The 13,675-nt window shown below is 38.1% G+C and overlaps 1 protein-coding gene across 1 annotated transcript; it reads right to left on the bottom strand.

Annotated features, from left to right (window-relative positions):
* Positions 1–1,785: 1,785 nt before the first annotated feature.
* On the bottom strand, positions 1,786–13,107 carry LOC118259889 (butyrophilin subfamily 3 member A2-like). Its single transcript, XM_035569747.1, has 12 exons — positions 13,029–13,107; positions 10,682–11,032; positions 9,250–9,534; positions 7,767–7,865; positions 7,345–7,371; positions 6,296–6,322; positions 5,658–5,684; positions 5,174–5,200; positions 4,325–4,351; positions 3,153–3,173; positions 2,854–2,880; positions 1,786–2,327 (listed from the first exon to the last, which is right to left on the bottom strand). The coding sequence occupies exons 1-12, from the start codon at positions 13,105–13,107 to the stop codon at positions 1,786–1,788; spliced, it is 1,539 nt and encodes a 512-aa protein (XP_035425640.1).
* Positions 13,108–13,675: the final 568 nt, after the last annotated feature.

The following is a 13,675-nucleotide window of genomic DNA, read 5'->3' as shown; positions in this document are numbered from 1 at the left end:
GGCCCTTCAGTCTCACCTCTGTGCCTGGCAAGATGATGAAGCAGATAATCCTGAAAACTATGCTGAGGCACATGGGAAATAAGGTGATTGGTGACAGCCCACATGGCTCCACTAAGGGCAGATCATGCCTGATAAATCTGGTGGCCTTCTACCATGGGGTTACAGCATTGGTGGATAGGAGAAGAGCAACTGCAAAGCATCTGACACTGTTCTCCATTATATCCTTGTCTCTAACTTGGAGTGACATGGATTCAATGGAAACCTAGAAGAGGTTTCAACTTTGTGTAACTGCCCCAGTGAAAGTCCTTAGCAAACATTGGACTGCAAATACTTTCGTCTTTCTGAGACTGTTTCAGTGAAAGCTCTTAGCAGGGCTCTGAAATAGGCAAATACTGGACTCTGATAAGCGTCCTTTTAATGTGACACCCCTCATCCCATCAAAATGAAACCAAAAAGGTGAAAAAAGATGAAATCAAATAAAAAACAAGTGGAAATAGTACAGAGATCAGTTTACATATAATATATTCTTAAGGTTTAGTGCAATATTTCCATGTTCCATGAGACCTTCAGGCATTTAATCCCATGCTTTTTGTCCATTCTTTTGGTAGATTTCTTCTACGGATAATTAATTTCACTCCTTTTGACTCATCAGATCTCTAAAACTGCTGGACATTATGTGTCAAAGGTAAAGCTCCAATAAAGCATTGTGGTTTCTTTCAGAACAAGTTGTATACATGTTGTGGTAGGCAGCTAAGCATCACACAGCTCACTCTCCGCAAGCAGTACATAGGAATTGGAAGGGCAGAAGTTAGAAAATTCATGGGCTAAGATAAAGAAATAAACAAACAAAACAATGTAAAACCTAGTGATGTAACATGTAATTTTTCATTACCAGCTGACTAATGAACAGTTATATTGCACTTTCAGGAGCTCGGAGAAACTGGCAAACACTGTTTGCACGTAGAAGAGAAATGCAGAAATCTAAGATCTTAGATGGGGGAACCCTAACTCCCTTTTTAACTGCACTAGTAACAGTGGATAATCTCTCTTTGGTGAGGCAGCTACTGGCCAGGGCATTGTTATCGCCATCCAGTTGTCACAAATGCTCAAGCTTGCATGGATAAGGAGTAAAAACACATTGATATGGAAAAATAAAAATAAAAATAAAAATAAAAAATCCTTGTCACCCAACCAAGTCCCAGATCAAGAAATGACAGAGAAAATAACAGGGCCTCTACAAGTGCAGGAGGCAATAATCCTCTAATAATCATACTCATTTAAACGGATTAACTGAATAATCCAACATTTCTGGGGTTTCTGTTATACTTCAAACTTTGCTTTTCTTCATACCCATTTTTCTTAAAACATTCAGAAAGAAAAATTTAGGATTTTTTTTTTCCTTTGTCCTGGACTTACCACAGTGCATTTTTCTGTGATTCTTTATGCATGCCTTGTAATTTAAACAAAGCCTTGACATATGCTCCACCAAAATGTAGTCATTACAGGCTTTTTCATGTTCTCTTAGTTGAGAATAAATAATATTAAAAGATACTTTGCTTCAAACTTCACTTTTTTTTCCTACTCTTAGACACTGCATTTTTGTCTCATTACTTACTCTTTTTTATTTTTTTTTTCTTTTCAGGTTTTCCTGTTTTGTTCCACAGTACTACTCTCTGGATTTGATAATTACTGATGTCCTAAGACATTGTTGTCTCTCCTTTAGTCCACCCTGACACACTGAAAGAGAACCTTGACTCTACAAGCCATTTGATTCAAATTTTCCTTCTACAGTGTCTCCAAAGGGACAGGGATTAAGACTGGGCGGATAACAGGTGTGACTACCCCTTCTTCTCTTTTAGGTAAAAATGGGTAAAACCTTTCTGCATGTTCCTTTCCAATGCTTATAGGGATTTTCACTATAATGTTCATCTTTTCTGCTTCATAAAATTTGACTTGTGCTTCCTCCAAGTCCAGAAGCACACCAATCACAGTACAACTCATATCCTTCTTCTCAATCCTGCTGTTTTCCTTGCTAGAGAATAACTCTCCCTCAGATCTGTGCAGAGCCCAGAAGTCCTCCCCAGTAACTGTCCCTTCCTCCTCTTGCCCCTCTTTCTCCCTCACGACCCCCAGCACCCAGTCCTGCTGCTGGCCCACCTCCACTTCCCAGTAGTGTTTCCCAGCTGTAAACCCTTCCTTCCCCACCAGGACAGGGACTGTGGAGGGACTGTTCAGGCCAGCAGGCTCAGATGAGGTGTCCTCAACTTTTGGAGCCCCCGGCACTGGGAGCTCTAGGACTCGGCAGTCAGGATTCACAGTAATGAAAACTGGAGGAGAAAACAAGAAGAATCCAATAAGCAGAGTGACTCAGGGACCTGTCTCTGCAGGGGACTATAGGTTGAAGCCTTTGAGGGTCTGAGCAGTCCTGGTGTGATTCAACAAAGAATTGAAACATTCCCCCAAACAGGGCATGCAACAGTCACTGAGGAACCAACAGGCACCTTTCAAGCTCTCATAGCCATGTACTCTCTCGGGGTGTAAATCTAGGCGACTCTCTCTCTCTTCATTCACTTCACAATAAATTTCCTGCTTTCTCTATTCCATGTGGCCATCCATCCTCTCTGGAATGGTGCCCACACCCTACCATTTACTTTGACATTTCTCAGCAACTCCTCTTCTCAGTCTTCCCAACTGCCCCATCCTAGCCTCATTTCCTTTTAACCAATCCAGGTGATGGCATGTCCCAGTGACTCCAGCTCAACCTACCAGTCTCTAAAGTCTTGGCATTTTCAATTCAGGGTAACTTGGGCAGATGGAAACACAATTTTCACACCCTTTTTCCTGTTAAATTACCTGCATGGCTCCGGGCTTCCCAGAAATCTGCAGAATGGAAAGAAGCAGTAGGGTTGTAACATCCTATTAGGCAGTTAGATACTTGTATTGGGTTTACATAGCAAGGTTTTGGTAGTGGGGGGGCTGCAGGGTTGGCTTCTATGAGAAGAGTCCAAAAGCTACCCCATGTTAGATAAGAGACAGTTTCAGGCAGCTCCAAAAGGGACCCACTGCTGGCCAGTGCCAAGCCAAAAAGCAATGTTTTTAGCACCTCTGTGAGAGCAATTTCTTCTGCTTATTAGTAGTTTTTAATGACTTACCCAGCTCAGCTTTCAGTTGACCTGGAAGGGAAAGATATTCCTGTCACTAACAATTTTTTTCTTTTTCCCTTTTCACAATAGTTTTACTAAACAGGACAACACCAAAATATGGAAAAGGAAAGAATTCTGAAACCTGGTGAGAAACATTTTTATTCATGTTATTTCAATACCAGTGTCAGTGGTCTAAGGTGAAGAACACAGAGTTTGTCCTCCAGATTCCATCAGCTCTACATTTACACAGTAGACCTGGGATAAAGCTTGGCATGTCCTTTAGCAGAGCAGCTGGGAGCCAGATGAAGGACAACCTAGATGGGATCATTTCAGGGAAATTCTGATTTTATCTTTGTGTTTCATTGTGCTCTCAGGAAAGTCCATTTCTCTACTCTGTGTTTGAACCTGGATGTACCTGTGTGTCCTAACTGCTCTTATAATAACAGTCTGACTTTTTAGAAGGAAAAAAATGTCTGGCTCTTCCCTAGAAGGGTTCTTCTACTTTGTGTTCAGCTGTCAGTTTGTTTTGTGGACATCCTGGACTCAACTGAACCTAAATTCACCTCCCTACAGCAACGGGCTCAGGATTTTCTTACATTCCCGGAACGTATTCTTCCGAATGGAGAAGGTCAAAAGTATAGCAGAATACGCCGCCTTCTGTCAGAAGCCTCGTTGTGGGAATCCTTCACAAAGAATGATTTGGTTTAGATTGTTTGTTTTCTGCTTCACCAGAAGACATTGGAACTGATCTCTCTTGCTCTCTAGAAAAAGGATTAGCCCCACAGCAGTGAAGATTACTCCAGCTGCTTGTGCTTTATAAACCTTCTAGAGCACATTCAAGTAGAGGGCTGCTTTAGATGACTGGGAGGAATTGTGGTCCATTTTCTCTAGGATAAAACCCATTAGTTACTTGTGTTAGTTATAGCTTTGTTGTGAAGTTGGGCAAGGAAATCTTGTGACCAAGAAAGTGAGGCCTAGTCTAGTCATAGTGTAAAGCAGCAGCAGAAGAACCCAGGGGAGATATTTTTTAATGGAAGGAACAGAATCTCATAGGTGGATGTTTCACCATATTTTTTCAGCTTCACATTCAGGAATGGCACTGACACACTCACCTGAAGACCTGGATTATTGTTTCTAAGCTTGACAGGAACGTAACATTTATATAAGATGTGTTGTCTTACCAAAGCGGTCTTTGAGTTTTGATTTTGCTAAAAGAGAAGAGCATAAATGACTGAGGTAAAAAATCAAGGAAACAACAGCAAATGTTTGTAAGAAAGACAGTAGAGTTATATCCCCAGCTGTTCATTCTGGGAGCAGTGCATATAATTACATGGGAGACTTCTACCACTAAACTTAGAATCATAGAATCACTGAATGGTTTAAGTTGGAAGAGACCTGAAAGATCATCTAACTACAACCCCCCTGCCATGGGCAGGGGCACCTCCCACTAGAACAGGTTGCTCAAAGCTGCATCCAACCCGGTCTTAAACACTTCTAGGGATGGGGAACCCACAACTTCTCTGGGCAACCTCTTCCAGTGCCTAACCTCCCTTACAGGAAATAATTTCTTCCTAACATCTAATCTAAACCTACCCTCTTTTAGTTTAAAACCATTAATTCTTGTCCTGTCACTACATTCCCTGATAAAAAGTCCCTCTCCAGGGGACTTGCAGGGTACAAGTAATTACTTTTCTTTTTTTTTTCCTCCCATAACATGAGAAGAGGGGAAGGATAGAATAAGAAAGCTGAACAGAAATTTGTAGTTGTTTCCAAGCGAAACCATAGGGAAGAGAAATAACCTTAAAGGGAGGTAAGTGGACCATGAGCACAGCAGTAACACTGATGCAACAGTTCCTGCACATAGAGGTAGAGAGGTAAATATCATCTGTCCTTTTGTCATGTAAGCACCTCTGAAAACATTTCTGAGAAGCTATTCAGACTAAAACCAAGCTAACTGTATAAAGCAGCTTATTTCATTGTAGCATGACTGCATCCATTCCCAATGAATTTTTTAAGAAAATGAGATTTACCTCTTCGATTCGTGGCTTTCTCTTGTTCTAAACAGTTCAGCACATAGAATGAAAGAAATAACAGAGATGGAGTAGTTATTGGGGGTAAGCTGGAAGTTAAAAGTTACTAAGAGAACTTTTATGTTTTATATATACGGACTTTCCATAAGGCTTCACTTTAAACTTGTGTCACTTCTGTGAAAAACACACTTTCTTTTCAAGTATTTTACAGGTTAGCACACAACATTTATTTTCTTTTTAAAAAAAAAAAAGTAAATGTGTCAGATTGTGCCTGGAGATTTTCACATGAAAATAATCCATTTCTGTTGAGTCTTGTGTCTAATTTTAATTGCATAAGCACATTAAAGAGTACTATCAAGCCCAATAATCAGACCAAAATCAACCAACCAACAAAAAAAGAAACAGAAACCCCCCCCAAACAGACATGTCTTCAATACATAGGTTTTATATGCAATGAACAACAGCAACAACAAAAAAATCTTACCTAACATTGACTTCAGTTGTTCATTTTCTAGAAAAGACAGTACACAGATATCAGTGTAATCTCTGTTACAGAGTGGCTTAATGAGCTCAACAACATAAATACGCAAACTGTAAACCATATGGTATGTGTATCCTTAAAGCTTGGCTGCTTCATTGCACTGTCAACTGCTTTAAGTAGGTGTAAGGCCAGAGGGAATCCAACAATATAACCCATGAATGTATCACTAAATTTTAACCTTATTTTATTCAGATAACTCATTTTTTTAAACAGGGTGGAAACAAGACATATTTGTGCTGCTGGTAGATGTCTTTCTTCAAAACCTGTTTAGCTTATGCCTTAATTGACCAATTTAAGAGGGGTATTCAGATGTATAGGCATGTAGTATATTTGAGATGCCCTGGGGTATCCCAAGTGGCATATAGGTGTCTCTCTAAAAGAGCTCTGGTCTCCTGTAGGTGAGTATACGCTCCCAGTGGATATCCATTGAAACATTAAAATTGGATATAACATTGAAAAGGGCTGCTACTCCACAATTACTGTTTTGAAAATCAACATGCATTCAAATATTGTTTTTCTGAATTTATGTCTTTCAGACTTCTGAACAGCCTAACAACATTTCAAAAGCAAAGAGGTTTTACCTTCTTCCATCTTTGTCTTCATTTTTACTGAAAAAAAAAAAAAAAGAAATTGGATCATAATGGTAGTTATTCATGCAAACTTCACTTATCCTACAACAATGAACAGAAGTAACTGAGGTTCAAACTTGAATTTAGTTTAACCTAATAAATTTCCCAAGGCTTCTTGTTCTTCCAGAGAACTTTTTTTTTTTTTTTTTTTTTTTTTTTAACCAAGGCATGCTTCATTTCTAATGGAGTTCAACAACAAATAAGATAACATCTTGAGACACTCGGTCCTTCCTAGGTGTCCTTTGTCACAACTGCAGCCCAATTAAGGTTCATAGACCGGGAATAAATATTTTCTGATCCAGTGGATATGTCTAGCCTTAATTGCCAACTATGTCAGGGAGCAGGACCACAAGTACCTCAGGATAAAATTGTTCATTCAATCCATTTGTTAGAATAGACCCTAGTATGTTTATGGCATGAGTCTATTAGTTCTTTCCCAAAAAATAAGCATTTTTTTTTCTGTGTGACAGCATGAGCCCAGGGCTATTGCCAACAGGTAGTTTGACTGTGGATACTCAAGTATATTTTTAAGTACAGATATAGCTCATGAACACCAACTAGATATATTCAAAGAAAACTTGCTTCCTGCGTGTAAAGTCTTCTGGAAGGCCTTGGTTTGGATCCTTGAATTGCTGTTAGTTTGGGGTTTCGTTATTTGTTTTGTTGTTGTTGTTGTTGTTTGTTTTTTTAATCTTTTAAAGATGTGGAGGAATGATTCTGATCCCTTAATTAACTCTTGAATGATCAAACAGGAATCTTCGATATGAATGAGATGGCAGGGAATGCCAGTCAGCTCCTTAGAACAGACTGTTTATAAAGCACAGATGAAAAAGCTCGTGCAGGGTATTATTGCAGTGTGGTGCAAAAGTAAGCTGGAAAGCTATAAAACACTTGGCTATAACTAGGATTTCTAATTAGTCCCTTAATATTTCTTCTAGTTAAGTTCTAATAACACTGTACAAAGTGTCATAATTGTCATAATCGTCATCTTTATTTCTTACCTGATTTAACTGTTTTCTTATGGTTACCTGGTTAACAAAACAAACAAACAAATAAACAAAATTCCACTATTTTTGTAGAGTAATACTGAGGGTAAACCGTTCCCTGTTTTGTCTCTCATGTTATCAGTAACTCTCTGGATTTATGTCCCCAATAATTACAGAAAGGGGCCTACAAGTAGTTTAGCACACAGAGCTATTCTAGTCAGACCTGACACTGTCTGACCTAAGGACATACAATTTGCATTCCTCTTGTTAAGCCCATGTGCTTTCCCACACCTTTTTTTGTTCAATTTCCTGAATACAGTCATTGAATAATCACTGGTGATTTTGATTGTGTGCTTTTGTTACAATCATAGATTTCAATATGAACTGTTGTGATATTTCTATACATTGACTGAGAAAACATATGAAGAAATACTTACTTTTCAGTTTACAAAATACAGTGGAGATTAGGACGGTGATAAAACATAAAATTACCAGGTAGATAATCAGCCATTTTGAAATGGAGGGAAAGAAAATCTCTGTAAAAATGACCAAAAGGAGTTGTATTATATTAATGAGTAAAATATAAAGATAATTTTAACACAGGATGTAGCCAATACATCTGAGGAGTTGATGAATTTGTATTTTGCTTGAATTTTCCTGGTAATGTTGCTGAAGAACAACATTCAGGAAGAATCAAATTCAAATTCAAACTCTCCCTCAGAAGTAAATTGGGGATATTCTTTCTGTGGGTACCAGATTTGAAAGTATGAAGGAGATGTCTGAGATAGGTAGACAGGTTTGCACAGTTCATGAAAGACAAGAAAGACAAGAAAAACAGCTATACTGTCTCTCATTTTCTATTTTTTTTTCCATGGGTGTGTTGCATTTCATAATAAACTGAGTATAAAGTAGGTGATGGAAAGAAGGAAGAAACCATCACCCCTGGGCAAGAAAGACACATTTACTCCAAATATATTTGTGAAATTAATATCTGACCCATCCTGCAGAGTAAGATGCATAAGTCTGGAAGAATAACATTTAAGACAATTCTCTACTATGTTGATTCCTATTGTCTCATTACAAGTATTTCCACATTCAGTGTTATAGGATTTCTTAATACCATCATGTAAGGGAATTTACTCACATACTTCTTCAAGAGCACTACACTTTACTCTAGTTCCCTTTCCAGCCTACACATTGGCTTTGTGGTGGTGAAGTTCTTTTGGGGGTCCAGCCCTATGAGGCTTTCTTGAGACTACCTGATGCCTGTCTATATACCCAGGAAAAAGAGATGTATTAAGTGCTACAGAGTACAGGGAAGCATGACATTATATCCACCCTATAATGATTACACAGTAATGTACATGTTTAAAACAGCAAAGATAAACACATAGAATAAAAATATTTGTGAGGTGTTGAAACTATCACATTAATTCTTCTGACTGTACCTTTTTATTATTTATTTTATTTTATTTTATTTTATTTTATTTTCCAGCTATGGGCTGTGAAACCCACATGTGCACACCTTGTTAAATTGCCAGGTAACATATTTCTGGATAATGAAATCTTGTGGAGTGTTCAGCCATAGCTAAGGAAATATGTCCTTTTCAAATGTGCATACAGTTGGATTTTTAATTAATTTTAATTCAGCTCCAGTAGTTGACTTCCCTAAATCTGAAGAAGGGAGCATAGAAAGTATCTGGGCCCTTCTTTGAAGAAGAAAATGATTTATTGGGTACGGTTGATGGTTGTGCAGTAAACTAGAAATAAAGGTGTAGGAAGACTGCAGCTCTCATGAACTTTTTCCAGTACTCATTCTGGGGCTACAATTTTGGGCTAGCTCACGATATAAAAATGGGACCTATATCATTTTGTCTATCTTTTTAATCTTACAAGCAAGTGACTGTTGCGCTCACTCACCTGAAATCAGGATTCTGGACTCACTCATTGTCTTTAGCAGATTATTGACTATCCTGCAGGAGATTTCCATGTCAGATCCAGGCTTTAGGTTCATGGAAGTTATGACTCTGTAAAGGCCTGAAGGCATCATCATCATCTTTGTGGTCGATTGTTCCTTCCGGACCTGTCCTTGGCCATCCAGCCAAATCACCTCAGGTTCAGGAAACCATCCATCTGCATGGCAGGTGAGGCCAATGCTCTGTTTCATGTAACTTTTCAGGGAAATGGAAGGCACACCACCTTTAGCTAAGGAAAAAACATAAGCATTCTCTATTTCAAACACTATCGAGAATGGGAAATTGTCTGTTTTATAAGGACATCACTCACATTCAACACTTACATCTGTGTGTGTATATATACATATATATATATATGTATATATATATATTTGTATGGAAGCACATGGAAAGACTTTTCTGAATTTGAACTTTGACAGAAACTTGGGCCCTGAAGTTACTTTCTTCATGGTTAGCAATTCAGTGACTTTCAGATTAAGAATAAAGAATGACTTAGTGGAGATTATGGTAGACAGAGCTAGCTAGAGACTGCTATTCCTGAATGATGTTGCTGGTGGAACATATTAGAGGATTAGGCTAGTTATTTCAAATAAAATTCTACTGACATAGTACTGATGAAGTCTGCAGTGAAAAATAAATAAATAAGTCGTATTGTTTATAATCAGGAACTCAGATGACTAACATGCAGTGTTACTTAGATGTTAAACCTTTGTTTCATCTAGAATTAGCTAAGAAGACATCTGAAAAATTTGGCTGCAATGTGAAATGTCACTACAGCTATTTAGTAGAAATTGGCTCCTGTGTAACGAGGAGAAATGTGTCCAATTCGAAGCAAACCACATTAACTGAAGCTACCAGTGAAGATGATGTCTATTAATGTACTGAAATGGAAACATGAGCAGTGAAGACTTATCCACTGCTTTGTTTTCCTGCTGTGTGCAAACAGCAAGGGAAGCAGTGAGATATTGGGATGGAACCAATTGATTATATTGACCATAGAGAGAGCCTGAGCAGTAAGATCATAAATGGCCAATTGCATGGTAGAAACTTAAATTTATCTGGATAACTGCAGAGTTCCCTGAACTCTAGGCTTCCATTGAGTTTGAAGGGAGGTTGTACTCCCAAGTCACATACAGATGCAAGTGTTTGGCTACCTAAATGCAGGTATCTCAAGCTGGAGCTAAATCTTACCTCAAATAATCTGATGTAGGCATTAATCGAGAGAAAGTGAACTCAAATCAAACACATTCTTACATGAGGAGAGTTTATCCGTCACATTATATTAAAATTATATTTTCCTCAGTCAGTGATGGATATATATGTCTCTGTTCAGTACTTCATCTTTGAATAAAATGAGAGATAGAATTGCCACTGACCTGCTACTTTCAATTCAATCAACACCTCATGGTACTCATCATTGAAAGAGACCACACAAGTATATGATCCTTTGTCAGAACTCCTGATGTTCTTCAAGAGCAGAGACATGTTTCCAGCCTCAAATTCACTATGAAACAATTCTGTTCTGCCTTGATATCTCTCATCTTGCTTTTCCTTTTGAGTTTTTCCATCATATGTGCTCACAGGTATTTTTTGAGACTGTTCATTAAATACCCACTGGACAGAGAATATCTCAGGAATGTTCTCTGCTACCACATAGCAAGGCAGAACCACTCCTTCTCCGATGACTCCAATGATGGAACTATTAGGAGGATAGCTAATAAATTGATCTGTGTAGAGATAAAATAACAATTGTTTTTGTTTGTCCATATCACATCTTACATGGTAGTACATCAGATAATGAATAGAACTAATATCACTATCAACAGGAGAGGAATCCAGAAGAAAAGTGAAAAATAATGCGGCAGAGAACTCAGATGAATAATGTTCATACCATCTGAGGCTCATGGAGTTTCAGTACTTTGAACATGAACTTAAGTAAGTTCATAGCCATTAAGTGATGGCTATTGAGAAGTCATGGAAAAAAGGTGAAAACTGGAAAAAAAAAGGAGAAGACTGTAAAAAGTCTAATACAGGATGCAGGATCTATTTAAAAGAAATAAAAAGGTGGGATTCATTTGTCCAGACTATGGTACCTTGTATAATTTGAAGTGTCATAGGGTGTCTAACGCATTCACATGGTGCTATGGTGCTGGCAGATGTGACCTGCAACAGATCTTCACTCATGTGAAGCAGTAACTAGAGGAGAGACAAAGTGCCTAGAATGATGCTGTACATTTCTATGTTGGCACCTGAAACATGTGTGATAATTTAAGTCTTCTAGGACTTATAAGTTCCCTTTGAAATGAATGGGCAAAAACATGCGACTTCAGAGATCACATAATCACAGACTTCATTGAAAGACCAGTGGCTCTTTGGTCTGGATATTTTCTTTGAATGTCAAATTCTAGGGTCACTATAGTGAACTTAGATGTGCAATTTTCATATGTCTAAAAATATAAAAGATGAATCTCACACAAAAAAATATATCTTTGAAAGGGAGGAAAAGAAAAGAAACAGGAAACTTTATAGCAGTCATTCTCATTTCAGTTCCAAGGAAGATACCAAAATGGAATAAAAAAGCATTCAGAAATAACAGAATATATAGCAACCAACATGGATTTAAAACAGTTGTATCACAGCAACTTGACTCTGTTCTAAGGCAAGTTAACAATGTACCACTTTGTACCACAAAACACTGAGGAAATATTTCCATTACCTTTTCGTAAGCATATCTTACTTCATGTGCTATATGGTTTGCACCTGATTAGCCCTGAGAAGCATAAATCTATGCTGATCTTCTATCACATTTATCATCTCCTTTTAACAGGACATCTCAGATACACTAGAACATTTTGATGGCACTAGATGTCCATATTTAGCCCCTTAAATAACTCACCGGGAGTTAGACTAAAGTCCAGAACTGGGCACTTAAAAACGGACACCCAGCCTTCCTAATCATCAACAGAACCAAAAGCAAAGCTTCCATCTTTGAATAAACTGAGAGATCTGCAACTGACCTGACTTCCAGTCAGTTATTTAATTGACTACATTCTTACCATAGTCAGTGGAGATCTAGTCAATACTCTGTTCCATCCATCCTACAGTAGACAGTGAATCTGTTCATTGGCTGTGATAGTGTCTTAACACCCATAGCTGATGCCCTGAGGTACCCTAGACACAGGACTGGTAGATGTGACTCAGGGTACATGTTGAGTCTGGGATTTTTTGGAGCATCAAAAAGCAAGGATAAAATTCTGCACTCCCTAAAATACCAGCAGATTCCATTGCATGGGCAATGAGTTGTGTCCTAGATGCTGAGCTTGCATGCAAACACCTGCTTGTTGAGAACTAAGCATAAGCAGATAAATCTATGAGCTAAACTGAAAATCTTGGGCATAATTTATTTGGCTACACCTGGTTGTCTAGTACTAAATTACCCTGGAACATCCCACCTGGCCTCCATTCACCTGTCTTGAGGGTTATAAGTCTCCTTCTGCGTGATCTTGTCTTCCAGCCTACACAGAGGTCTCAGACCTTAAGGTCTCAACCTTAACACAAACCAGACTGTACCAGGGTCATACTTGTGTGTTTTAAGTCTCTGATGTCATCCAAGTTAAAAGGAAATAGAAGAGGCAGACATTATTTTTTACTTTTACAGTTCTGTGAACTGAGGAAAAAATTAAACTGTTTGATTAAATATATTTGAAGTTGAACTATTTTTACCTGTAATTAGGCATGATATGTGTTGAAAAGTCAGTATATGAATGGCTGTCAACCACTGAAGGGTGGAACCCATCATCATGCTGGTTTCCTAATCATCAACAGGACCAAAAGTAAAGCTTCCAGATGAAACTCCTGTGTGACTCCTTTGGTCTCTTCACAAGTTCAATGCAAAATAACAAGCATAAATGCAGATGTAACACAATAGGAAAACACATGAATAAAGATTCAGACAGTGCACTGGATGATGTCAAAGGCAAAGAGGATTGCAGGGCATCTTTGCTTTAGACATCATCCTATTAAATTTAACTACCTACACTAAATGGTGCAAAAGAAATATACTCCTTGCCTGCTCTGTTCAGCTGTCCATACTTACCTTTGTCTTCCACAAACTCTATTACCTTCACCAACATATTTTTTTCTCCCTTTCAGTTAGGTGTTAAAAATATTTCTTTTTGTTTTTTGATACTAGCAAACTGCTTTTTTTTATTCTCTCTTTCTTAATGAAAAACAAAACAAAACTACCCCTGTGGATAAATTCCTAGGGAAAAAATGTTACTATACTAATCTCCCTGTTGAATTCCATCAGCATTTTACAGAGAAACTTGTGATTTAATACATGTGGCTTTTTCCAACTTCCTCCAAAGATC

This window comes from Cygnus atratus, chromosome 32 (genome assembly GCF_013377495.2).
Source record: "Cygnus atratus isolate AKBS03 ecotype Queensland, Australia chromosome 32, CAtr_DNAZoo_HiC_assembly, whole genome shotgun sequence".
In the NCBI taxonomy this organism is placed as follows: domain Eukaryota; kingdom Metazoa; phylum Chordata; class Aves; order Anseriformes; family Anatidae; genus Cygnus; species Cygnus atratus.
Note: the sequence above shows the minus strand (reverse complement) of the source record. Positions and strands in the feature narration are given on the sequence as shown.